At 42.1% G+C, this 27,253-nt stretch overlaps 1 protein-coding gene across 2 annotated transcripts in view; it reads left to right on the top strand.

The window, feature by feature from the left end:
* The window catches only part of WWTR1 (WW domain containing transcription regulator 1), a 133,706-nt gene that overhangs the window by 64,014 nt on the left and 42,439 nt on the right, over positions 1 to 27,253 (top strand). For both annotated transcript variants that reach the window (XM_038571189.1, XM_038571190.1), the window contains one exon: positions 16,021 to 16,157. In XM_038571189.1, the coding sequence (XP_038427117.1) occupies positions 16,021 to 16,157 (137 nt within the window). The remainder of the gene's footprint in view (positions 1 to 16,020; positions 16,158 to 27,253) is intronic.

Genomic DNA, 27,253 nt, shown 5'->3' with positions numbered 1-27,253 from the left:
AAAGGTCAACCTCACAGGCAAGTTTGCACAGGATAGTACATGCCTCAAGGGCTCCTGGAGGGACGAGGAGGATGGTGGTGTGTTATTGAAGCAAGAGGGGGATGAATTTCCTCCAAAGGACTGAGTCTGCAGGAGACGTTCTTCAAGGATGAAGTTAAACTCAGCAGCACTGACTGTTCTTAACTCTCCTTTCCTTCCTTCCTAATGATCTGAGTTACGCGCATTGGCCTTTGTGGTTCACAAGGCATTTTGTAGAAGCCCCAGACTCAACTATGAGAACAAGATTGTACTCTCTCATGTGCCTTATAGGACTAACAGGAATCTGAAGCCATCTAACTTGTCTCAACTCAGTTTCTGGATCTTAAAAATGGAGGGATCCCTGGGTGGCGCAGTGGTTTGGCTCCTGCCTTTGGCCCAGGGCGTGATCCTGGAGACCTGGGATCAAATCCCACGTCGGGCCCCTGGTGCATGGAGCCTGCTTCTCCCTCTGCCTGCGTCTCTGCCTCTCTCTCTCCTCTCTGTGCATTCTCATGAATAAATAAATAAAATCTTAAAAAAAATGGAGATTAATAAATCTATTATGTAAAGATCAAATTAAGATCATTTTGAAGCTAGTGATTGCTATATAAATGTCAGTTGTTACTATCAGACATTATTATTGCCATCGTTATTGTGAATATTACGATGTCTGACTAATGTGAATTATTGTCATGACTCTCAGTATTAGTGAATATTAGTACCAGTTCATTCAGTCATTCCACCCACATTTATTGGGTGTCTAGTATATGCCAGAAGTGGTGTACTTTTGGGGCCTGTGGTGAGTGGCACCTGATAGAGGCCCCGTTAGTTTGTTGAATGGAGTAGGGATGGACTAAAGTTTTCATCTGTTCTAGAAGATGTCGTAGCATCCTCTAGCATTCATGTCCTTTGGGGGGGGGGGGCAGGTAAAGAACAAATCTCCCAGGATGAGCTTTTTGAATATTTTGGAGATAAAGATACATCAGATATACATAAGATTCATTTGATACAGACACTGAGAAGTAAAATGATTTGCTAAAGGAAGCCCATTCATTCAATGTATTCATTCATTTCTTTCTTTTTTTAGTCATTTGTTCTATGAGTAGTTTTTTAATTCTCTGCTGTGTGGTCAGACCTTCTACACTCATTCCACAGGGGGAGCTAACTGAGAAGTTGAAGGCATAAAGTTTCCATCAATTTCACCAGCATTTTAGAAAGCCTGGTGGGGGCGCCTGGGTGACTCAGTTGGTTAAGCCTCTCCTTCGGCTCAGGTCATGATTCCATGGGGGATCGAGCCCCCGCATCTGGATCAGTGGGGAGCCTCCTTTTCCCTCTCCCTCTACCTGCTGCCCTGTCTTCTTGCACATATACACACTCTCTCTGTCAAATAATAAATAAAATCTTAAAAAAAAAAAAAAAAGCCTCATGGAAAGGAAGAATCTAAATGCATCCTGTAAAGAAAATTCCATTTCCTCTGACAATATCATGATGTGTATCCTGTTCATTCCTTGCGGAGTTCCTCTCCAAGTCAATGGCAATTGCGTAAAGGGTCTGAAGGCAGGAAGTGCCTTGTAGTGGCATGAGAAGGAGGCTTGTGGTTGGTCATCAAACTAAATTTAAACCATTATTTGGAGTGAATATATAATCAACATGGGGCTTAAAAATGAAAAATACAGCTGCAAGGGTAGGTTTCTTCCTTTAAAAAAAAAAAAGGAAAAAATTCAGGAGTGACAAGAAGAAAACAAACACAGTTACATGAGTTATGCATTCTCTTTCATAAGAACGATCAAAGATAGTTTCATCGTAATCTTTCTAGGTACAACAGATGCTTCTCCCCCCTGGGTTAGGTAGATGACAGCAATAACAGCGCTGCAGCTGAGAGTCTCCAAAGCGGACAGGTGCTGGATCTAAGATGCCTCAGATTGTCCTGTGAAGTGTAGACAGTGCTCAGGATGATAGGCCTCGCTTGATCTGCCCAAGGAGAGAGCTGTTCCTGTCTGTTGTCACCTCGTTCGACTTCTCCCCTTTGCTCAAACACCTGCCAGAGGCAGCCCTAAAATATTGCTTAATTATAGAATGTTCGTTGATCCTCTTTATCCCTTCCTTCTACTGCTTCCCCCCCGCCCCCTTGTGCCCCTCTCTGGTTCAGAGCTCCTTTAGGCTAAGTACTCATAGGAGTATTACGGTGGCGCCTTTTCTGAGTCACAGTCAAGGGACTGACGAGATTTTCAACCCTGCACTCCTAGCTATGGAATTATTCTTAGGCCTGTAATTAGCAGTTGTAGGTTCAAATGTGGAATGCCATGTTATTTTTTAAACAGGAAGTTAAAAAATTTGGGGGGAGGACAGCTTTTCTCATTCTCTTTTTCTGATTGAAAAAAAATGATGCTAATTATATAAAATGTAGAAAATACAAAGAAATCTAAGGATCTGAATAACGCTTACTTTCCCTTCATAGATATATATAACCAAAATGGGATTATGTTCACATTAGTAATATATTGTTGAACATCTTTCCATTTAAACAAATATAGATCTATGTCATTTATTTATTTTTTTAAAGATTTATTATTATTTATTTATTTATTTGAGAGAGAGAGAAAGAAGCAAGCACCCTGCTGAGCAGGGAGCCTGACATGGGGCTTCATCCCAGGACTCTGGTAGATATTTAATCTACTGAGCCACCCGGGAACCCCAGATCTATGTCATTTATGATATCTGTTCAGTCTTCTGTCATCTGACTGAACCATAATTTATTTAACCACTTACCGCATTTAAGATATAAACAAAACTACAATGGACATCTCTGCTGATACATTTTGTAGTGATTTGGAGTTCGGTTTGTGATGAACAGGGACATGGAAGGAGATTGCTCATCCATCTATAACATTAAAGAAATCTGAAATAGGGCAGTCAAGGGCTAGTTTGATGGCTCCACATGCATTTATCTTTTTTTCCTACCTTTTTTTTTTTTTTTAATTTATGATAGTTACAGAGAGAGAGAGAGGGAGGCAGAGACACAGGCAGAGGGAGAAGCAGGCTCCATGCACTGGGAGCCCGATGTGGGATTCGATCCCGGGTCTCCGGGATCACGCCCTGGGCCAAAGGCAGGTGCCAAACCGCTGCGCCACCCAGGGATCCCCCTACTTTTTTTTTAAAGATGTTATTTATTCATTTGACAGAGTAAACATGTGAAATGTTTTTCACATGTATTCCTAACTTACAAGCAGGGAGAGAGGCAGAGGGAGAGGGAGAAGTAGGCACTCTGCTCAGTGTGGGGCTCCATCCCAGGACCCTGAGATCATTACCTGAGCTAAAGGCAGATGCTCAACCCACTGAGCCATCAGGTGCCCTCTTTTTTGTACTTTTTTGGCCATACTGCATGACTTTCATTCCTCATGATTCAAGGGGGCTGCTGTAGCCCTGGCCATCATGTTCACATTCCAAGCTGGAGGAAAGAACAAGGGGAGAAGCAGAAAAGTCTGTACCTTTTCGTTTAAAGAACTTCCCCCAGAATCCCACAAAGCACTTCTGTTTCTTGTCTAGAACTTAGTCTCCTGGCCATACCTAATACCTAGAAGAAGGGGAAGGCAGAGACTCAGAAGCAGGCAGGTATCTCTGGCTTATCTATTGAACTGTTTCCTTGGTGAAGCTTTGTGGAAGTACAGCAGCCAGATCAAAGCTTTTTCAAGGATTTTGTTACGTGTTGACAAACTGCCTTCCAGAATCATGGTACCGATTTGAAGTGTACTAATGTGCCAGGGTGAACTTTAGTGAGGCTGTGGTTCTTTTGTGAGCATTTTATGGGCATCTTATTTACTTACTTACTTACTTACTTACTTACTTACTTATTTATTTATTTATTTATTTATTTATTTATTTTTATTTTAATTATTATTATTTTTTTTATTGGAGTTCAATTTGTCAACATACAGCATATCACCCAGTGGTCATCCCGTCAAGTGCCCCCCTCAGTGCCCTCTACGGGCAATCTAAAAGGCATTTTCCTGAAGCTGTGTTTTTTCTTTTGTTTAAATCACACATTCTACAGAGAGTAGTAGTACGTGGATTTTTGATATATTTACAATTTTTCTTCAGAATATATATCTATTTACCGTTGTTTTTCCCTTCAAAATGTACATCTGTATAAGTAGAGGATTCACTCCAAATACTGGAAGGACATTTGCCTGAGAATTTAAATGTTTTTCACATGTATTCCTAACTTACTTGTACGTTGAATTAATAAACTAATCAAACTAAGGTGGCTTTCTCCCAGGTTGAACAATCTGGCCAGTTTAAGTAAAAAGCATAGTGAAAAAGCTGCTCTGCCCCAAGTCAATGCTTAAACATAAATGTTTGATTTTGGTTATACCATGGTGTGGCCATCAGCAGCTCAGAAAATAAAGAACTCATCTGCCGGTGGTTTTCTCCTCTTGGGTCGGGTCTATTCTCTCCGTCAGTGAGAGGGTATTAAAGATCACAATTATTGCCAAATTGCTATTGCCTTTGTTTAGATGTTATCAAATGTGGTGTCGCTTTGTTTCTTGACTTGGTTATTCAGACTGGTTATCTTAGCTTTTTTCCCATCTTTTTTTTGTTTGTTTTATCTTGCATGTGTTACAGAACAAGATTCACTTCTCTTCAAAGTTCAAAAAAGACCTGCCAAAGTACTACTATCATTATGGGATCACATAAAAACAGATGATTATTGTAGTTCTACTTTTCAGTCAGAACCAACTTTGAAAAAAATACGACAGCTGGTACCTTAGTAGGTGGAAGTACCTTGAATATTCTTGCGTGTTTCCTGTAAGTTTAAAATCATACCAAATTTAAAATTATGTACACATAAATGGATGTGTATTTTATCTGAGAAGTAATGCCAGCTACTTTAGTGAAGAACGGTGGGATTTGGATGGGGAAATGAGTCATAAGAAATTGAAACAGATACATGTGTCTGTTCTTTGTTAAGAAAAGATTAAAGCAATAGTAGATTTTTTATTAAACCTCCTCCACCTGTGGGTACCAAGTTTACTGTCTTTGGAGTTTGCGTAAACATGTTTTATCTAAAACTATAGTACTTTTTAAGCTAAATTTGTTTTTCCATTTGTGGAGTCAAAGAAGCTTCGTGTCTTCTTGGATTTCTACACCTGACCTCTACCTACATTTTGGGGTGAACTGTGGGGGTGAACCACTGTCACCTTGTAAATTTGATTACAAAACTAAATTGGCCTAATATTTCCTGAGCTTTTCTCTTAGGAAAAATGGAAAGCCATTGGGTATTCTTTTTCTGGTGTTCAAACTGATCTTGCTTTGCACTTCAAGCTAAAATCTCGGTCTACTTTAACCATGGGCAGAAAGTCTTGTGCTGACACGGGATGCTCCTCACTACCACAAGCACCTCCCTGACAAAGACACTGAAGCTCTGGCTTTCTCTCTTACACTGGATCTGAGAGTTGATATTAGTGCAACGCAAAACAAACAAAAAACCAAACCAAACAGAAGGAACCACCTGAGGGCTGTGGTTAACTTGTCCTTTTGTGTTTTGACAATATTTTTTTCTCTAAATCAGTTATTACTTAGCCACTCCACGTGAAATAAGCCTATCTGTAGTTTTTGCCGTGAATTGATGTCTGCTGTTATTTCCAATCCATTTTCTTGGGTTCATTGTACCATAGCGTGTTTGCTGATTTTTGTGCATTTGAACTCCTCGGATCCCTTTAAACCTTTGGGCCAGATTTTCATTATATATATAGTGTCATGGGGCACCTGGGTGGCTCAGTTGGTTGAGCTACTGGCTCTTGGTTTGGCTCAGGTCATGCATGGTCTCATGGGTCATAGGATTGAGCTCTGCTCTCTGTGGACTCCGTGCTCAGCAGGAAGATTCTCCCCTCTGTCCCTCCATGTGCTGTCTCTCAAATAAATCTTAAAAAAAAAAAAAAAATTATAGTGTCCTGTATGTCTGGCACTGACATGCTTTACTTTTGTCATTTTTTTTAAAGATTTTATTTATTTATCCATGAGAGATAAATAAATTTTTTTTTAAAAGATTTTATTTATTTATCCATGAGAGACACAGAAAGAGGCAGAGAGGGAAGCAGGCTCCTGATGGGGAGCCCTATGGCAGGACTTGATCCTAGGATTGTAGGATCACAACCTGAGCCAAAAGGCAGATAGATGCTCAACCACTGAGCCACCCAGGTGCCCCTACTTATGTCATTTGATGAAATAGTCAAAACAACCTCATGAAATGCATGTTTTTATGCCTATTTTACCATTGGAGGATACCAAGGCCTGGAGATGCTAGGTGAAGTTACAACGTTCTCTTAGCTGGTTAATTGCAGAGGCAAAGTTCAGAAATACTGTGGAACACTCTGCCTAATTTGGGTGATCCTTTCAATCAAAGATGCCAAGAAATACATGTAAAAGGATATGTGGGCTGGGTTTAAAGCATGAAACCTAAGTAGTGTTGTGCAGTGATTTTGTAAGTCTCCAGTGGTCCTCTCCCTTCCCTGCCTCCGGAGCTTAACTCAGTCTCTTTTTAACACCTCGGTTTTTGTCTTGGATCCTCCAAAATCATTTCTGGTGAAATGGGACACTAGCTCTGAAAAGCACCTCCGGTCTTTCTCCAGATGGAGGCTGGGGTTCATGCCAGTCTCTTCTCTAGCACCAGCTGAGTCATGTCTTTCAAACATGTGCACAAAGTGGCTCCGATGACCAGAACACAGTGTGGCTCATCCTCTTCTCAGAATTTAGAAAAACAAAACCAACAAAAAGGGATTGAATCTCTTCGCCTGAATGGAAGTGAAGCTAGACGAATTCAAAGGAATTTTTGGGTTTTAAGGAGACCTTGCCCTCTTCTTTTGGGCAAGTGACATTTAATTCAGTTGGCCCCATTAGAAAGAAGAGAAAGGAGGGCATTTGCAGTTCAGTTGAGCTTTCTCCTGTGCAAAGTGGCTCAGGAGCAGGCAAGCAGTGTGTCAATTAAGACACACTGGAAGACCAACTGGAAAAACAACACGTTGAAACATGTGTTGGGCACGGAGAGCCTGGAAAAACAATTTTCAAAGTATTTTAGCATTTAAAGTAACTCAGTGGCTTAAAAACAAACTTCTTTTAAAAAATGATTGCGAGATTAAAGCTGCTTCCCAGATGTCAGACGCAGCTGATACGGGGAGCATGTCTAACACATAGCTATCAAGATGGAATGTCAGGCTCTGGACCACTTATAATAACAGTAAAAGTAGGATTTGTGTTCTGTTAACCTCCACACCATTCATTATTTCTTGGCCATACCTCCCCACCAATTTGATCGTCGACTCCTAGGGCCCACACTGGATCATCTTCTGATACGTCCGTGTGGGAGCAGAAGATGACACGGGCACTTAGGGCTATAAGCCTATTTAAGTGGCACGAAGTCAACACTATGTGCTGAGCAGATCCCAACGTAAGTATTTGAGGACAGCATCACTTCCTCTGGAGCTTGGCTGTAGAAGCAGTACCGTGTCTTAACCCTGGAGGGAACTGGCTGCCTTGGACTTCCTGAAAGACGGTATCACTTACACAAAGCCTAGCAGACTGCACATCATGGGCCATTTAAAGATTTTCAGTTGTACTTTTCACCACACCCTGCATTTTCCAAAATTGATTTCGGGAACTGAGGCCCCATGGAAGATACAGCCCGGTTGTAAACTCTTGTCGAATGAATAAATGGATGGACGCAGTCCACTGCCTATTGATAATTCTAGAATTCACCATTCTTAAAGGACCTCATCTTTTCTCCACTTCTCATTCCCATTCCCTATTTTTGTTGGTGAAAAAGGGGAAAGTGGGATAATATACTTGATATCTGGAAGTAATAAAACAGTGAAATAAACTCTTACGCTGTTTGGTTTCAAGAGAAGGAATTTGACATGGTTTATATAAATCTTTTATTTTCCTTTAATTTCTATTTTTTAAAGATTTATTTATTCATGAGAGACACAGAGAGAGGCAGAGACACAGGCAGAGGGAGAATCAGGCTCCCTGAGGGGGAGCCTGATGCAGGACTCGATCCCAGAATCCCAGGATCACAATCTGAGCCGAAGGCGGATGCTCAACCACTGAGCCACCCAGGCGACCTTGATTTATTGATCTTTTAATAGCATTGGAAAGAGGAAAAAATGCTAAGCGCTGATGATAAAATTGCAGAATAGCGAAGTTCTCTAATGGGGCTCTTGGCCTATGGTGAACAAGCAAAACCAATCCCAGTCTTTCTTTTGTTCTTGCTTTTTTTAGGGAATTAGGGAAAATAAGGTTAAGTGAGTTTGGCTTAGTGTGCAGGGGTGAAGTCAGGTTTGCCCGCGTTGGGTGACGTTGGGGACCTCGGCAGGGACATCGGGGTGCCTCTGACACAGTGGCTCACCCTCTGGAGCAAGGTGGGCGAGTCACACACCGTGGGGCTGAGTCGATGAGTCACTTGGTGTCCTCAAGTGGCTTTTCTCCCGGAGGGGCACATTCCCGGGGTCCCCTTCTTTCCCGGCCCGACAGCAGAAGGCTGGACCCAGCCCAGGAGAGTGTCAGTCTCCTGGGGACACGCTGCGCTCCCCGACAGCGGGGTAGGGAGTGGGAGTGTGCAGGAAAGGCGGGGGCTCGCGTGGATCTCTGGCCACTGCTGGCCGCGACCCAAGCGCAAGTGGAGGTTCAACGGAGGTTCAACGGGGGAGGCTTCGGGCTCGGCTGTGATGCACGTCGAGGGGTAGAGCCCGCTAGTTCAAGCTACAATCCCTGCCATTCCCTGAGCATTCCAGAGGACTCCGAAAATGTTTTTGAATTGGCAAGTGAATGGTCGAGACCGGAAACATGCACCAAAATAATGCTTCTGGTCTTGTGTCATCTTTTATTAGAGGATTTTTGAAAATCCCCTATTTGTCTGTGAGTTATTATTCCTGGGTCGTAGACTGCAGCGCCGTTTGATGAGCTGCCGAAGTGAAAATCGGACCAACTCTGAATTCCTTGTGGTTTCAAAGGAGGATGGGCTTTCTCATTAATACGCGCACTTCCATTCTGCGAGCAGGCACCTTTATGGAATGGCATGAGACGGCCTGGATGGTTTTGGGATTTAGCCCGTGGATGGTCCGAGTGCTTCGCCAGTGGCCGTGTCGGCTGTGACCCTTGCCGCCCAGCTTGGACCTCGCTGTAGCTTCTCTCCGGCGCCGGGGACTCGCAAGAGGTGGCCCGCTGCAGGATTTGGGCAGAGCAGAGAAATAGAATAATCCTAACCACTTACAGTGTTACGAAAGCCGCTTTGTTGTGGCAAAGAATCATCGATTAGGGTGACAACAGGAAGGATGAAAACCTGGGAAGGAGTGTGAGGGCTTTGGAAATAAAATGTCTATTCAGCCAGGGGAAATGCTGGCAGTTTATTTCCCATCATCAGTGTATCGCGGTTCAAAAGCCCACGTCCCACTATCCAACTGGATTGATAGGGTTAAGCAGAGGGACACTTGCTCGATGGCTGCTAGTCCCCCTGGGCTGCCAGTTCAGAAGTGGGCTGTGAGCTGTCAGGTGATGGTGGCTCCCCTGCCAGAGGCTCCCCCTGCGGTGGGGCTGGGGTTGGGGGGCACCTATGTGATCAGTTTCCACTACTTTCTGGTTTTAGGTGACAGCAGAGGAAGTAACTGGAGAGAGTGTACATCTGGGCCTGGGAGAATTAGTAAGTGTGTACGCCAGCTGTCTTTGTTCCTGTGGCTAGGACCCACCTCTGGTGTCAGTTGGAAGAACTAAGTACCATTGGCACAAAACAAAACAAAACAAAACAAAAGGCTCCTCTCAAAGAAATGCAAGATATGAGTAAGATATGATGTGTCATTTCCTAGGTCTTGAAATTCAAATAAGAGCATACTGCCAGCATGTTTAATGTAACTGAAACACGGGCAGCCTTTATCCCCAAAATGCAACAACAACAAAAAAGCAAACCGACTTCTTGGGTATTTGTATTTTACTTCTAACTGGGGGAACATTTCAGAGCTTTCATGTGAGCCTCGGACAAGTCTTCTTGCCATCTGGTACAGGATTAAACACTGGCATGGCGTTTGTTGTCTGCTGACAGTGGGTCAAACTTACTTGGCAGGTCCTCTCTTGGAAATTATCATCCTCACGCAAATCTGTTTCAATTTTCATTCTTAACACTGATGGGTTTAATCAGACTGGTTCCCAACGAGCCAGTTGCCAAGTTCGTTTAGCGCTTTTTAAGCAAATAGTCTCCGGTATGTCGTGTACGTTTGTTACAACGTTAAGAGGGTGGTGAATTGGTCTGGTAAATCCAAAGACATTTTAATGTCTGATTTTTAAAAAATAAGACGGTTTACTTATGCCCTAAATTGGGTTTGTGAATATTCCGGTTGCCTCAAGGGTACTGTTTTTGCAAATGCTGGCTGTATGCAGAGCACCTTGCTATGTATGCCCCCTCGGGTCATTTCTGCCATCGAAAGAGCTTCTGTTCCTTTGGAAGAGATGGAGCATTAGAAAAGAGAGAGTGAAAGGAAAGCTTGAAGAGAGTCTGGGATTGTCCAGGGACTGGAGCCAAGTGGTACTGAATGTGAATTGAGTTTAGAACCAGTCAGCCTTGATTTTATGACCCCAGGCTGCCTTTAAATTCCCACCTCATTGGTGTTCTCTTTGACCACCTCTAGCTGGTTTGTGGTAGAAAAGAAGGGGCAGGTTGGAGGCTACTTCTAAGTCCTGTCCTAACAGCTCTGTTGATGTCAGGGAGCCCTGAGTAACGTGACACTAACGTGAAACTCAAATATATTAAAGTGAGGGTGGCGAGAAGGAGGAGCAAAAAGGCAAAAACACTTGTGCTGAAAGATGAAATCTTTGCCCGTGGAAATAGGCAAGCAGCTTATGTTGCTAAGAACTCTAAATTCTTTCAAAATCAAGCGCTCAGAATCATTTCTATTTTTATATCTTTGTATGCTTCCAGCAATACAAAATGTATTACATAGACCTTCTCTATTTCAGAAAGTCTTTGTTGTGTGGCTTCCTTCCATAAAGTTAGTGTAATAGGTCATGGGCTGGAGGATAAATTCATCTCCAAACACCAGGCCTTTTCCTGGGCTTTAAGATGCTGGTGGGTTCTATTTTTACGGAGAAGATTTTATCTTTGCCTTTAATGGTTCTGCTGCTAGTCCGGGTTTTATATTTACAAAATGCTTTTAATTTTTATCCCTACCTAGTGCATGGTGCACAATAGGCGAACAATTCATGCTGTTGAGTAAACTTGAACCTACGCTGTCAGCCTTGGGCTTTGGGGAGGGAGCAGCCTTCCACACATTCCCTGCTGAGGAGGTGAGCTTGGGAAGCCCAGTAAACTGGTCGTGAAATCTGCGGGTGCCTGTGGCTGTCATTAGTTTCCCTGATGGGGAACCCACGCGTTTGTTAGCTTCTTTTGCTCCTGTCCCATGGATCTGGGTGCCGAGACCAGGATGGGTGAAGTGGCTTGTCCAACTAGGTCAAACAGGATCAGAGGTAACGTTAAAACTCAGGTATGCGTGACGCAAGACTTTGATCTTTCCAGAACACACAGTGTCACACCAGTATAGGTTGTCGACCTGGAAGGTGCCTGTGTGAGTAGTCCTTTTATTGAGACCAGGGACCCAGGGTGACTTGGATCCCCGCTGTCCTTGGATATGAGTCTAGAGGTGGGATGGAGAGGGGATTGTCAGACGGGGTGGGGGAAGGGATGAAGGGCGGAGGAAAACCAGAAAGACTGGAGGAGGGGAAGCCTGGAGGCCCCAGTGCTCCTCAAGGTGAAAGGTCACGCAGGAGGCTGGAGAGGAGGAAATAAGAGCTAAGTTAACGATTCCCTGGAGGCTGATGGGAGGGACCAGGCAGAGAGGGGAGGGAGACCAGGAGGGTAGAGGGTGGCCAGGCCGCCTCCCCTTCCGCTCATTTCAATGCCGGTTCAGCCTTAAACACAGAATTTCCCTGGAAAATAAGCTGGCTTTCTAAATTCATGTGTCTATTGAAGAACATATTAATTCAAGAAGGAAAAATTAGTTCACACAACAGTTTTCCAGCCAAACATCTTCTCAGAGAAGCCCCGACCTTTTTTGCCCCTGAGCAAAAACTGTAGCTCCTAACAGCTGAAGCTCTTTTTGAACCTGGAATCTTCTCGGAGCCCAGACTCCTGACATGAGTGGAGGTGAGGAGTTTTCTGTGACTGTGAAGTGAGGCAGTCTGGGAAATAGTGGTCAAAGGGGCCCCCAAAGAAAGAAAAGACCACTCCCATTATCTTGGTTAGACTGGCACCCTTTCTTTGCCACACACACCACCTGGGGGTCTCCCTGTGAAACCCTTAGAGGCTCCCTCCCCCCCCACCCCCACCCCCACCCCCAGGGAAAAATACCTTTTGGTGTCAGGAAAGGTTTTCCCTTTCTTGGGAGCTGGCATTCTTTTTCTTTATAAACAACCCGGCGCCAGGTGATCAATTCCGTTTCCCTAATCCTTGGCCCCATGACGGTGACAAGTCAAATCTACAGTTTATCTTCAATCACAGTTTAGTACCCTGTGGCCTGCATGACCATGCATCATTTTCCTTTTTGTCATGTTGTACCTTCATGAGTATTTCTGTTTTTTCCTGCCCATGGAAACAACACATAGTCACTTACAAACCTAGGAAGTACAGGAGCATTTTGATAAGGGGGGGGAAAAAAAGCACCAATGGGCCTCTTATTTGCCTGGATCACCATAAATAGTTTGATATCTTTTTTCCCATTTTGTTCCAATTTTCTGAGGACTGTACAGTATATGTAGTCAGCGGAGACACATAGGTAGGTAGATTACATACATATCAATATATACATATATATTGATATATATATAAATTTTCAGGAGAGATTAGGCTTTGAAAAACAGCAGAGACATTTGGTCGAAGTAAGACTCGGCAGCAAGGGAGTGAAATCAGGAAAGAGGTGGGAGTAGCAGGGAAGTGGGGATTAATCCAGCTCAACTGCGGGTCCTGGCAGACAGTAAGGTTACACTGAGAAATCCGAGAAAGGAAATGAGTCAGTAACTCAGAGGGAGCGGAGATGAGACAGCAGTGTGAAAGGGCCGGTGGCTTAGCCTGCATTCGGGAACGGGGTGACAGGAGCTAAATGATTTGAACAACAGCAGAATGTAGCTTTCAGATCAAATCATCAGCGATCTTTTAAGTTCTTGTGAGCAAAGGCCTTGCTTTTGCTTTTGGACTGGGAGCCACCCTGGACATCACAGAAGCCGAGCTTTAGGGCAGAGCTGGTGTGGGGGCGACTGGTGGGCCTGCAAGAAGCTGGGAATTCGAGTGGCTTTCTTCTCAGGGCTGTTTCCGAGCAATGAGAACTGCTCACTTGAGGCTCCCTCTTGTACTCTAGTCTTTGGGGAATACCGTGAATGACACTTTTAATTAACAGATCTGCTGGGAACAGAACTCCTGTAAAAGCGTTGGCTGGGAATGGGGTTTGAAGGGTGGGCCGAGGAGGCTCCCACGGTCCTGGGGGAGCTCTTGGACTTGGAAGCCACGGCTGAGTCGCACCTCTTTGGGGTCAGACCTCTCTGGGATGGGGCCCCGAGTGTCCTCCCAGAAAGTCCCAGCGCTCTGTTCCAGGGGATGGAGGCTGGCCAGCTGTGGCGACAGTCCTTAGGCAAGCTGGGCTCATTTACCACTTGGGGGTGCGGGCCTTTTTACTCTCCCCAGATTCAAACAACCCACTGGTTCAGAATGGGAGAGGAGAGTGGGGACCAGCTTTTGGGAACACATCATTCCGGCTCCTGAGTCCTTCCTACCACCAACCCGTAGCTGCATGTGTGACCACAGCAGTGACCTTAGATGCCTTCCACCACACGATGTGCATCAACTCTCTCTCACCCTGCCTGTGCCCCTGCTGCCTCTGGTGCAGCATCGAGATCCTCAGTATCAGAGCATCTAAGGAAGGTTCAGGAAAGAGAGAAAGATTCCTTTCCTTCTGGTACCGTTGTGGAAAGTACGCAGGACGTCCCTACCTTGGAAAACATGTTTTCATCATGTGGCACCTGAAGGAATGCTTGGTCAAAGGGTTTCTTAGCTCTAATTACTTTGCTAAAGGGAGTTTACTTAACTCTGACATCCTCATCAATTGGTTCCTCACTTTGAAGGGCTTTGACAAAGCCCCTGAGGTTGGTGATGAGTTTCCACTTGACCAGAAGTTGACAAAAAACGGTTTTATGGAAGCTTTCAACAGAATTTGATTGTTAAACTGAAGGTGTAACTAAGACCATTGTTTCTTTCTCTTTCATCTCTTTGTGCTTGAGTCAAGTGTTTCTCATCTCTTTAGTTGTCTTTCCCCATCTTTTTGGGTTATTCTTAACAAGACAGTCCTGGTTTTAACATTTTTATTCCTCCCAGTTCATTTTTGATTATGTTTTGAAGACTTGATGTTTTTACAGTATGGAAACTCAACAGTTAAACTTAATTATGCTTCCTTTACCAAGCCTGACTTTTTTTTAAAATCACATTTATTTATTTATTTATTTATTTATTTATTTATTTATTTATTTATTTATTTATTTATAACTACACTCATTTAAAGGCCTTCTTGGGAAAACATCCAAGTTTTCACTCAAGGCAGTTCTCTATGGCAATAACTTGCTGTATAGGATAAAGAAATCTGAAGTTTAGCAGTGGCAGTATTCAAATGCGAGGAAACAGATGCAGAAGAAAAGACAAATACAATTCCATTGGGGGCGGGGAGGAATTGCACTGATTTAGGATTAAATTTAATGATTGTAATAGTGTCTTGCTATGCTAACAAGGATTCAAAGGAAGCTATTGTTATTCAAAATTAAGGTGTGGTTAACCTAAAGAAAGGTCCTTTTCAGGTGGACCTCGGAGGGTCTCTTTAAGTGTGGAGGTTGACAGCCACAGTTGCTTTGAGAGAGGCAAACCTAGTTGCAAGGCCTCGAATAAAAGGCTGACAGCATTCAATTTCGTTATCAGGGTTTGTTGTATAGAAATCTAGGAAGAACTCCGATAACAGTTCATAAAACAAAGTTATGGCACCAGATGAACATGCTCATCTTTAAAAGAAAAATATAATAAAATCTCAGAAAGGAGTTGATGGCATGGGTATAGAAGGCACCAGGAATGATTTATGATGTGGTTGGGAGGAGGAAGACAAAGCTGGAGGTCCTGCCCATCTTTCTAAGGACATACGGAAACTCTGGGCAGAAGCTTACATTGTGCCAGTTTCTCTGAGATGAAGTCACGGTGACAAATCCTGGAAGTTGTGTGTAGCGAAAGTTTAATCATGTTTTTCCCTGCAGAAACCTTCATGCCTTGACATTTGGGTTTCTCCACATATCTGGCGCTTGCCTATCTTCCTGCTACTCTGTCCTCTAGCTACACGGTTGTTACCTTGTTGGGTGGAACGTAAGCTTCTTGAGGGTTTCATGTCTTACCTGTGTGACCCTTACAGGGCCTTCCTTGCTCTTAGTAAGAGCTCAGTAATGTCATGTTTACGAGGTTGGTGTCAAGAGCTCTGTCTTTGGCTGAGATCGGCAGAGGTGTCCTCATTATGTCAATTATGTGAGCCTGGGAGTGTGGGAGGGCTGGTGGTGCAGGAGAGCTCAGTCCTGCTTTGGGGGAGGAGTTCACACCATGGCATCCCAGTGACTGCATGGTGGGGAAGCACCTGAGGAGCTGGGAAGCAAAGACTCTTTGTCCGGGAGGAGATACACTGGTGACGCAGAAAACCTTTAAGAGGGTTTTTTGGGGAGGCTGGGACAGCTAAGTCCTGGGTGGTATTCAGAGAGTCCCTGCTGGGGCCCTTGAATGGAGGGCTATGTGGGCAAGTGTGACCTTGGGTGGAAAGAAACACAATGTGTCAGCCCTTTGTCAGCAGGTCCTAAGGAAGAAGAGCCAGTGTCATTTAACTCTTGCGCTGTTATTGGTGATGGTGATAATGATAATCACGCTGACAATTAAAAAGATAATTGTTTTCCTTCTTTTAGTCACATAGAAAAAATCACCACATGGCAAGACCCTAGGAAGGCGATGAATCAGTCCCTGAATCCTATGAACCTCCACCCTGCTGCCACTTCCACCCCAGCATCCCAGAGGTCCATGGCCGTGTCGCAGCCGAATCTCGGTAAGCCCAAAGCTTCCAGTTGGACTAAATGAACAAGTATTTAGCCAAGGGGCTCTGGAGCTCGGAAGCAGCTCTGGCTGTCTCGGTGTCTGCTTATGCATCCAGATGGTTCTTGGGCGCATTACCCTTCTGTCACCTTTGCCTTTTTTTCTTGGCGCCTTTGCTACCTGGTCATGGTATTGCTACCTGGGTTCACCCTACAGTTTCCATGTCTCCTTCAATTGCCTCAATTGGAGTTTTTTAAAAAAATAACTTTTTAAAAAATCACTCCTTTCATCCAGTCTATCCCCGATTCTGTGAATTTAGTCCTGAAGACTTGCAGAGGTGCAATTCTGACCTCTCATCCCATTCCTTCCTTCTTTTATTACGATTATTTTGCATCATGTGCGACTGACACCAGGCTGGGTGCTTTCATGCCTTATCTCATTCAACTCACCACAACCCTACAAGAAATGATAGCATTCCCATTTTATGGAGTAGGAAGATTTTTTAAGGTCACACAGCTTGCGTTTGGAGTTTGAACGGAGCCTGCCCTGGTTTAGAAGGCATTCAGCCTTTACCTAATCTGTGGGAGGCTTCTCGAGATGCCTACCTCAGGACACTGTAGTTCATTCACTCTTCACCTCACTGAGAATGTTTAAATGTGATTTTAGAATTGAGAAGAGATTATTTTCTGCTCATTGCCTTTACTAAAGAGGAACTAAAACTCTGCCCACTAAAGAAATCAGATGTGAATTAATACGCTGCCGCGACGTTACTAATCAGCCTCTGTTGTCAGTCCAGACACACACACAAAGGCTAAGAAGAAAGGGTACTTTTAAAGTTTTATAAAGGATAAACTTTCAGATAACATTTCCATTTAAGATCAGATATCCAGATACTGCTTTATACACAGAATAGTTAATTTTAGAGTGAAAAGAATCTCCTGTTGGATTTTTCAGGAATGAACAGGATAAAAATGGAAGCATTATTCCCAGACACCTTCCCTCATACTGTGACTTAGCCAAAGTGAGTATGAACTCAAGTAAACCCGAGTCAGCCTCAAGTAAATATATTGTCTGTTCTTCCAGGAAGTCTGGATCTGCCATTTTAAAGCTTGCAGATGTAAAATATATCCAAAAGCAAACGACTTGGAGTAACTTCTGTGGTGTCCCATATCTAAGAGGCAGATCAAGGAAAATGGTACCAATGCTTCTACCAGCAGTGGTAAACCAAAACTTCCCATGACTCATTTGTCCCAAATATATAAGAGCTCAAATAGAAAACAGTTGCAAGTGTAGTAAAGAAACCACAAATTAGGTAGCATTAGACTAGTTTCGAGGTTTCTTTTAGCCATTTAATTTTCATCAACAATTCTAAAGGTTGATTATTAAAGTATTAACTTTAATTTTATATTCATTATAATTGGGGGAAAAAAGTCTTTCATGGACTCGGTTAAAAAAATTAAAACACTTTTTCAAAGCATTGTTCAAAAAGTAAGTCTTTCTCGGATCCCCATTCCTGGAGTCCTCTAGTGCTTTCTGGTCATGGATTTGTGTTTTTTCACATGAGTGCTAGCACACTCTACCTACTGTTCTGTCCCTCGCCTTGTCTGCTGTAATATCTGTACACACAGAGCTGCTTTATTCTTTTAAAAGATTTCCTCATAGCCTCAACATAATGATATGCCATAATTAGAGTATTTAACTGGCGGACCCCATCTGACGGATATCTAGGTTGTGACTAGTGTGTTGCTAGTACACACAATACTGGAATGAATATCCTTGTTTATGCTGTTTTATGTGCTTGCCTTCATTTTTAAAAATTGTGCAATAAGTACAAAGTGGAGTAATTAAATTAAAAGGAAACTTGAATGCTTGAAACTCAGCATTGAAGGCATTTGTGAATCCGTCTGCACTTGTGCTCCACCTCCCTCCCTGCAAAAGCACCATTGCCGGTAAAGGACATCTAAAGAAACTGTGATCTGAATGTTAGAAACATGTTTACCTATTGCTGAGTTAAAATACCTTACTTTCCAGATTTCAAATCAGTTGAAGCAGTAAATTTCTCAACACGTTTCCGGTTTTCCCCCTCACAGTATTTGAATATTTGTCCATCACAACATGTGTTGCTAGCCTATGGCGAATCACAGATGTATCCCAAGGATAGACATGTAACAGGGAATGCCAATACCGCCAAAGACTGGGGATGATTTAGAGGGTCACAGTGTGGTCCTCATAATAAGTGATTTATTCAGAATATGTTATTTCAATCTATAGCTCTCTCCATAGTGTATACTATTTATTATCAATTATTTTTCAATTTTGTTTTATTTGCTTAGATACATCAGTACATACTTGGAAGGTCAGTTTAAATTGCATATCCTTTTTTTCTTGTTTCTTTAAATTCAATTTGCCGACATAAATAAAGTACAACACCCGGTGCTCGTCTCATCGCGTTATTATCAATTTTTAAAAGCATGAAGAGCAGATCCTTCTACTTCTTAAATCTGAATTTTGGTCTTTTCATTGGCTGTAGCTAACAACTAAGTGAACTTAAGTGATATGTCTCCTTCACAGGGAGGTATTTATGTACGTGTGAAAATGTCAAAATACGACTAATAATAGTATTACAAGATGATTAAAATTAGTACCTTTTATAGGTTAATTTTCTATATTTCTAGGGCCGTGATATAATCTATGATATCCCTACATTCAGAAATAAATCCTCTTATTGGGATTCTGTGTTTTACTAGATTGGGTTCATGGATTTTGGGAATCAGACTGTCAGAATTTGAAACCTGGCTTTGCCCATTACTTAGCTTGATGACTCTGTTAATTAATAATAAACTAATTTTGCCTTAGTTTCCCTATATGTAAAATGAAGATTATTATTATAGCACGAAGAGATTATGTGAGTTTATCTATGTCAAGTACGTAGATCTGATGCCTGGAACATAGCAAGCTGTCATTGTTTTATTCTTACTATTAACATTATTCTTAGTGGGGAGAAAAGTTTTATATTTAATTCCATGTTATATTTGAAGATAATTTCATTGTTCATCATAAACGCTCTTAAGGAAAAAAAAAAGTTATTTGGGGCGGGTTAGAGCGCAAAGCTCTTTAAATTAGGAACAATGTTTATTACTTTCAATGAATATAGTGCCCTCTGGTGGAAATGTTTCAGTGCGTTCCCCTCCCCCCAGGAGAAGCTTCTCCGTGAATATCTGATTTTTTCAGTGCGTCTATTCCTGAAATCCAGCTTGCAAGTTAAATCATATTTTAATTGGCAGAGAAGAGACCTGTCACTTAAAGGTGTCCCGAAGCGAGTGACTTGTAAAGTGGAGTAAACTTTTGTCGGGCTGCATCAGCATCCAGTGAAAAACCATCTATGTAGGACTGCAGATCCGTTTGTATCTCTAAACTCAACTAACTTTTCAAATGCCCAAGTAAAATGAAATAGACTCTGCAGGGGAAGAATGCAAAAAAAAGGTTGTTGGGTTTTTTAAAAAAATATTTATTCATGGGAGACACACAGAGAGAGAGGCAGCGACACAAGCAGAGGGAGAAGCGGGCTCCCTGCAGGAAGCCCGATGTGGGACTTGATCCCAGGACCCCAGGATCAATCATGACCTGAGCCGAAGGCAGATGCTCAACCATTGAGTCACCCAGGCGCCTACCCCTCTGTCCCTTTCAAAATTTATTTCAAAGACCCATCTCTGGCTTGGTCTAGTTTTTAACTGAAATTTTTGTTTTTGTGTTTGCGAAATCAGATTTTCTGTCAGGTTTTGTCCTACTTGATTCTGTTTGAGCAGATTGGTGACCTTAGTGTCTCAATCCCCAGAAATGCCCAGTGAATGGAAGAAGAAAGGAGACATTGGAGAGCTTCAGGAGTTGAGGGGAGATGATCTCTGGGTGGAAGCTTGGGGCAGACAACTTGCTTAGAGCCCTTGCTTTTATGTAACAGTGAAGGGGGAAAATGTACGTGTGAAAGTTGATTTTTTTTTTCCCCATAACATGAACCTTTTTGTTTGTTTCATAATACAAACCAGGTAGGACCTCGTATCTTTGAATTGGCTCGCTGGTCTCATTAACCAGTATTAACACTTGACTGAATTTTTTTGAAGGGGGAAAAAATTAAACAAACAGGAAAAAAAAAAGGATTCTGCGCAGGCCTTATTCTAATATATAGGACAATGAGCTTGTGGTGGGGGGGTGGGTGGGAATAAGGCCTGTTAAGGAAATCAGTTAGGGTGTTAGGGAAGTGAGGGTAGGGTAGAGGCGGGGCGCCTTTTTGTATAGTGGTTGATGGGAAGAGTTTGGGGTCAGAGTTGAGTTTCTCTTGGGTTAGACATTGACTAGTTTTGTTTGTTATCACCCTTTCTTGGTCTCCTTTGCCTTCTTTGTAAAGTGGTGATAATGACAGCAAACATACCCAGCTGCTGTGATGCCTATCTCCCAAACATTGCCTTGGGTACTTAGGTACTTGGCCTATAGAAAGCCACCAAAGCTTTTTTTAAATTTTTAGTTTATTTTTTATTTTTTTTTAAAGATTTTTGAGACACACAGAGAGGCAGAGACATAGGCAGAAGGAGACACAGGCTCCCTGCAGGGGAGCCTGGTACGGGATTCTATCCCAGGGCCTCAGGATCCCCACCTGGTAGCCTGATTTTTTTCCTCACTTTTCTGGTCCCTGTGTCCTTTGGGGGGGGGGGGGCGGTGTGAAGAGCTTGCGGTGTGCAGTCTCAGATAGACGTGCTTCCTATAACTTGTATCCGTTTGGGCACTTTTGCTTCTATATTGCAAAAATACGTTTGCAGAGGACAGACAGACAGCAGTCGGGAGGAGATGATGAAGAGGCACGTGCTCTGACCCGGCTCTTTCCCCATCAGATTATTAACAGGGCGTCTGTGACAAGCAGGCACACTCAAGTTCCACGTGAAGGACATTTCCGCCCCAGCAAGTGTGCCGGTGGCAAGGTTTTCCCGTTTCTCAGCACACAAATACTGAAATCATGCAGCAACTTAAAATATCCCCGCGTTTTAAAATGTTATTGCCAAGAGAAAGTGACATGCAATTTTGCCCTTTTGGTGATAATCCTAGTGATCATAAACCATGGTGTGCTGGGCTCCTGTCACACATTAACAGACCTCTTTGTTGGATTGAGGCCCCGACCTGGGGTGCCAGTATCCTCCCAGACAGAACAGGAAAAATAAAGCCTGTATAACAACCTCACCAGACTGCCAGCCCTAGCAGGTTCAGAAACTTTTGGTAAAGTGCAGCCAGAGAGTATTTTTAATGCTATAGGAATTTTAAAAATATCACACACACGCACACACACACACACACGCACGCACACTTTCCCCTTTGAAGATGTGCCGTCCACCAGGCCAGAGTCTAAGTCCTCCAGGTCTGTCTTAATCTGTACTTCAAATTATAAACACATGTGTGTGTGTGTGTGTGTTTTTCTTTTTTGCAGGGCGTGCTTTTCAAGACAAGATGGAAAATCTTGTCTGTGCTCAGTTTGGTAAGTTGGCTTATTCCCTCTAGGAAGTGCACAAAGCACTTAAAAACATTTTATCAAAAGCGAATAAAATAGCTAAGGGACGCTGCAACCCAGTGTTGCTTAAAGCACAGATGCTAAGGTTTGCTAAAAGCCAGATTTATACGTAGGCTATTTTTTAAAATTCTTTTTCCAATGTTTTTTTTTTTTTTTTTTTCCTAATCCAATTTATGTGGTGAGTTTGTGGCAGACACATCTAGCTACTGGGAATTTTCCAGCTCAGATATTCTCTCTACTTTTTGAACTTTGTGTTTCTGCAGCATAAATTAGCATGAGCTGCTTAAGCACACACACACACACACACACACAAACTGAAAAAGCGTCACAACTTTACAGGAGGGGGGGTTGAGTGACAGGATGTTGGTAGGAATGTGGTGATAGAAAGTGGGTGGATATGGCAGGGAAGGAAGACTGGTAGGCACGGGGAAAAAGGGAGGGGGTTCTGGTTAAAAAGCCTTTTTTTCTCCCCTTGGTTAGGAAAAGGAGAAACAGTTTTCTAAATACTGTAGAAATCATTATTTTCATCTTGGATTTGCAGGAAGCTATCGTTGTCAAAATTCACTCTATCTAAGCAACATCATTGAAGACTGTTCTTTGGAATTTCCAAAAAGAGATTCATTGCAGTTTTTTTTTTTTCTTTGAAGGCTTCTAAAGATCTATGAAATGGGAGCTAAAAACATTAAATCAACTGATTCAATTCCTCTCATGCAATAAAGTGAGATGTAATAGTATATAAAGAAATTAATTTGGGGTTTCCATGTGTATATTCCATTTATCTTAATGTAGATGAATCTCTTATCCAGATCTGAACAGTTAACTCTTGAAAAACGCAAGGGGTTGGGGAACAGACCCCTGCACCATCAAAAAGCCACACATAACTTTGATTCCCCAAAAACTTAACTAATAGCCTACTCTTGACCCAAAGCCTTACTGTTAATACAGTCAACTAACACATATGTTGTATGTTATATGTATATTACTGTATTCTTACCATAAAAGTAAGCTAGAGAAGAGAAACTGTTAAGAAAATCACAAGAGAAAATACATTTACAGCACTATTCTGTAAAAAAATTGGTGTTTAATTGGACCCATGCAGTTCAAACCCATATTGTTCAATGGTCAACTGTTTTCATTTGTCTGGATGAAGTAAGATGAGGTGGTAAATGCTTGTAGACTTTATTATGTGAAATTTAGAAATTTAGGTGGAAAATCTCTTTGATAGGAAGTCTTAAGAGCCATGAAAGATGTTGATGCCACATTTTCCTAAGAAAATATTCTCCAAGATCAAATTCCTGTGTACTATGCCCAATAAACACTTTGGAAAATCGTGCACACAAAGATGGGTTATTTATAACAAAGCACCCAGTAAATGCATGCAACACAATGATAAATATATTTGTAACCATTAAAATAATAGTTATAAGGGCTATGTGGCATATGGAAAACTTTATTATTTCAGTCTAATTTTATGAAGCAGAAAAAATTATTTGTGCTATGACTATAATTTTGTTTTTTAAAAAAAGACTCTTCAGCTTCTCCTTTCCCACAGACTTTGCTCTCCATCTGTGTATTTCTAGCCCCCAGCCAAGTGCATTATGTATCACAGGTGCACCACTTTGTAGAGTTAATGTGTTAAGTAAGTCAATTACATATTTTTGAATGTTAATAGTGATTTATAGTAAGCTTTTTTGACTGGGGGTGATTCCCTTTATTTTCTCTGTGATGTGGTTATACTCCTTTTACTTTTTTCCTAAAAGAAAAAAAAAAAAAAAAAGGAGAACCAGTTGATGTCTTGAGCTTTTTATAGAAGGAGAGGAGGAAGGGGTGTTGGGAAGAAGGAAGCAGGCCCCATGTGCAGTCCAGACAATACCATGAATCTTCAAACTTCTGCAGTTGACTGAATTTGCCAGTGGCAAACAAATTATTCTCTAGTCTCTAAGATCAAGGTTTCTCCCGGTGGGGATCCACATCTAGCATGGGGTAAGATCCTTTGGGGCATTTGTTAACCGTACATCGTACATCGTCAGGATCCAGTCATGTGATTGCTCCTTAAAGAACAGAGTTGGGCTGCTGCTGGAATAATGCCTGGGCCCCCACCTCTAGGAAATCCTGTTTCAGATGGTGTCAGTTGGGGTCTTGGAATGAGTGTTTTCTTCAAGTGCCCAGTTGACGCTGGTCATCAGCCAGGTGTAGGAGCTGCAGCAAGATTATGTGTTTTTTTTTTTTTAGCACAGTGATTTGAGAAAGCCATCATAGTCAATGGCAAAAACTCCCTTAGGCTATCCATTCTTTAATTTGAGGTATCTGAAAAGAACTCTGAACGTGCTCGCCAGCTTTTTGACTGGCTTCTTTGTCCAAAGTAGACATTTATTATTATGGCATTGGCATTTGTCATTTTGGCACTTGTTAGTGCTGATGCACGGGTGAACATTGGGTGCATGATCGCTGAGGCCACTTTCCAGAAAGTTTTGACCCCAGTCATACCAAATAAACTTCAAAAAAACAAGGGGAAACTTTGCGGTTTAAGATCCAGGTTATTGCACTATGTTGTCTAAATTCACATGGTAAGTGTGTAAGCTCACCTTGAACTTTGCTTGCTGAGAGTTGACCAGAGAATCAGGCCATTGCAGGCCTAAACTCCTGAAAAATGCCAGCACCCCATACCCCAGAGAGGAGCAGAGCCTCCTGGGAAGGAGGTAAAGGCCAGGCCAGGCTTTTCTTAAGTCCCTTCTTTGTGTGTACTACCTCCCTTCTTTACTTATTTTCGATGGATTCTAATTTCTTCACCAAGCTGTGGGCCTTTGTTGAGAGTTTAAGAAATCATTATGACAGTTTTAATAGTATCTGCTGGCTGACTTCCAATAGTATGCCCTCAGGAACTTCCTTGTTGTAGGGAATTTCATCCAGCTAGTTGGAGGTGAAGGGATTCTGGGATGGTTTGTCCTTTGGCCACTTGTTCCAAATTAATAAGTGCTGAGTGACATTTGGACACTCTTCTTTCATCTCCTTGTTGGGGCGCCTGGTGGTGTCCCGGCCTGTGTGTGATCATCACGTCTCCCACCCCATATCAACTGGAAGATTGATTTCTTCTTCCTTTCTGGAAGTCTAAATTTATTCCCTGGGTGTTTTGCAGTTGCTGGTGGTCAGGGACAGCTGTTCCACCATGCTTGACTCTGAATAATTCTCTGTGATGAAGTCAGCAAAATAATACTGTAAGAGAAGTCAAGAAAACAAAGGCCTTCATGGTCTTTTCCCATTAAGGGCTGAGGAGAGGAAGATCACCTCCTCTCCTTGGTTTAAAAAAAAAAAAAGGCAGGAAAAGATAAGATCCTAAACATATTTGAGGCAACAAGATTCAAAAATCCTCCCCCCCCCCCCATATTATATAATTACTATTTGGTCATTCTAGAACAGCTGATCAGCAAAAAATGAGAAAATTAAAAAAAATAACATTGTAATCTGATCAAAACCACACTAACATTTTCTCATATATTTGTCTTTTTTCAATATAAATGTGAACAAAAATGGTTGGAAAACCTTCTATATTCTTTTTTTGTAGCCAGCTTTTCCATTTAGCATGTCATGAGCATCTTTCCATTTCCATTAATATTTGTCTACAATAATTTTTGATTAGCTGTTTTTATTGGAAAAGTAACACACACACGACAAAAATTTCAAACAGTTCCAAAGACTATTCATGGGAAGTAAGTCTCTTTCACACCGAGACCCCCAGCCCTTCTCTCCTCTTCCTCAAAAACATTGCTACTGGCTTCCTGAGTGTTCTAGAAATACTCTACATACATATGCTTGCTTGGGTGTATATGTCTTTTTTAAACTTAACATATCCTAGAGAGCTTTCTAAATTCATACTTAGAGATGTATTCATTCTTTGCCAGGATTATGTAATATTCCACTCTATTGATGTACCAAATTTATTTAAACAGTCCCTTATACTGGATATTTAGATTCCTTTTTGATTGTACAGTTATTAAGCAGTGCTGCAATATGCATCCCTGTACGTAAATCTTCGTGCCTTATGCTATTAACGTATAAGGTCATTTTGCAGAAGTAGACTTCCTGGATCTAAAAATTATGAGCATTTGAAGTTCTAATAGATGTTCTACTGCCCTCCAAAAAGGTTATGTCATTTAACACCAGTCCCAACAGTGCATCAAAACGTTCCTTTCCTCCTACTCTGGCCAGTGATGTCCATTATTAGACATTTTAGTCTTTATAATTCTGATAGGTACAGAGTGGATTCTCATTGTTTATGAATGGACTTGAGCATATTTCTGTTTGCAAACCCCCTACAATATCCTATAGGGGACTATACTGTAATTTATTTATCCAGTTCTTCTATAGAGAGACCTACAGGTTGATGCTATTTTTCTACCGTTAATAAATGATGTTGCAGTCAATACTCCTGTACGTAAATTTTTGAGCCTTCCTTTAGCTTTCTCCTTTCTTCCAGGCTCTTTGGAATGTTTGTTAGTGAAGTATAGGAATTCCTTAAGAAGTACAATTTTGACATGGTTTGCTTTTATCAAACGAAACAAGTAATTGCAGATTCACCAGGTGTGTTGCAGGGGGTGGGGTTGGGGGGTGGATTGTTTGGGGCGCTACTTTCTTGTGCAATAAATGATTTAAGGTTGTCATAAAAAGTGTATGTACCAGGCACCTAGTGTTCCCAACCAGCTCTGTTTTTCAGCTTGCATATCCATATGTTTTTGACTAAGCCATAAATGGAAGTTTCATTTGAAGTTATTTTGCTTCCCAGTACATGTCATGCATTTCATTCCATATTATTTTAGTCCTTTTCCTTTCCAGTATTCTATTTCTCAGACACCAGTGAAGATCGAGTTGTGAGTTTTCAGTTCTGCCAAGAGTTACAGATTTGCAGGGCTGGAAGAAAATAAAGTAAAAAATATTGTTTAATGTGGGTGACTTTGTCCTGGCTCACAAAACTTTCATTTAGCTGCTTCAAAGCTCACACTTCAAATATCAAGAAAAATATTCCGTTTCTACTTCTGTCAACTGCTGGAATGCCTGAATTAATTAGAATGGAACTCTAATCGCTCCCCAAGTGGAATTGGATCAGCCCATCCTAATAAAATGAACACTCAGAGCAGCCACAAATGGGAAGGCTTCTGAGCTCCTTGCTTCTGTAGTTGCTCTGTCTCTATGGCCTGAGACGCTGCCGTCGAAGGATATTCCACTGGAGACCTCACTTCTCCAGTCTACAGCATGTCTCAGTCTTTTGTGCATGGTCTTCTCCTCTGTCTCTGCCCTAGTTTTAAACACAAAACTCATTTTCCCTGCAATTTGAGGGAGTCCCAGGGCCCAAACTGTATTAAAATACCTGGCTTTGGCCTGACACGTTTCTTCCTGAGACATACTTCCATATCTGCCTTTGCTAGTGCCTTCTCCAGACCCAACTCTGCCCTTTGCGATTGTCCAGTTTTTCATCTGTCAAGAAGGCCAACATGGAATAACTCCTCCAGCTCCAACTCTGGAAAGTCAAGGGCCTCAAGCTGTACAGTCAGTTAACTCTTAGG

Source organism: Canis lupus, chromosome 23 (genome assembly GCF_011100685.1).
Source record: "Canis lupus familiaris isolate Mischka breed German Shepherd chromosome 23, alternate assembly UU_Cfam_GSD_1.0, whole genome shotgun sequence".
In the NCBI taxonomy this organism is placed as follows: Eukaryota; Metazoa; Chordata; class Mammalia; order Carnivora; family Canidae; genus Canis; species Canis lupus.
This window is presented reverse-complemented; position numbering and strand designations above follow the sequence as displayed.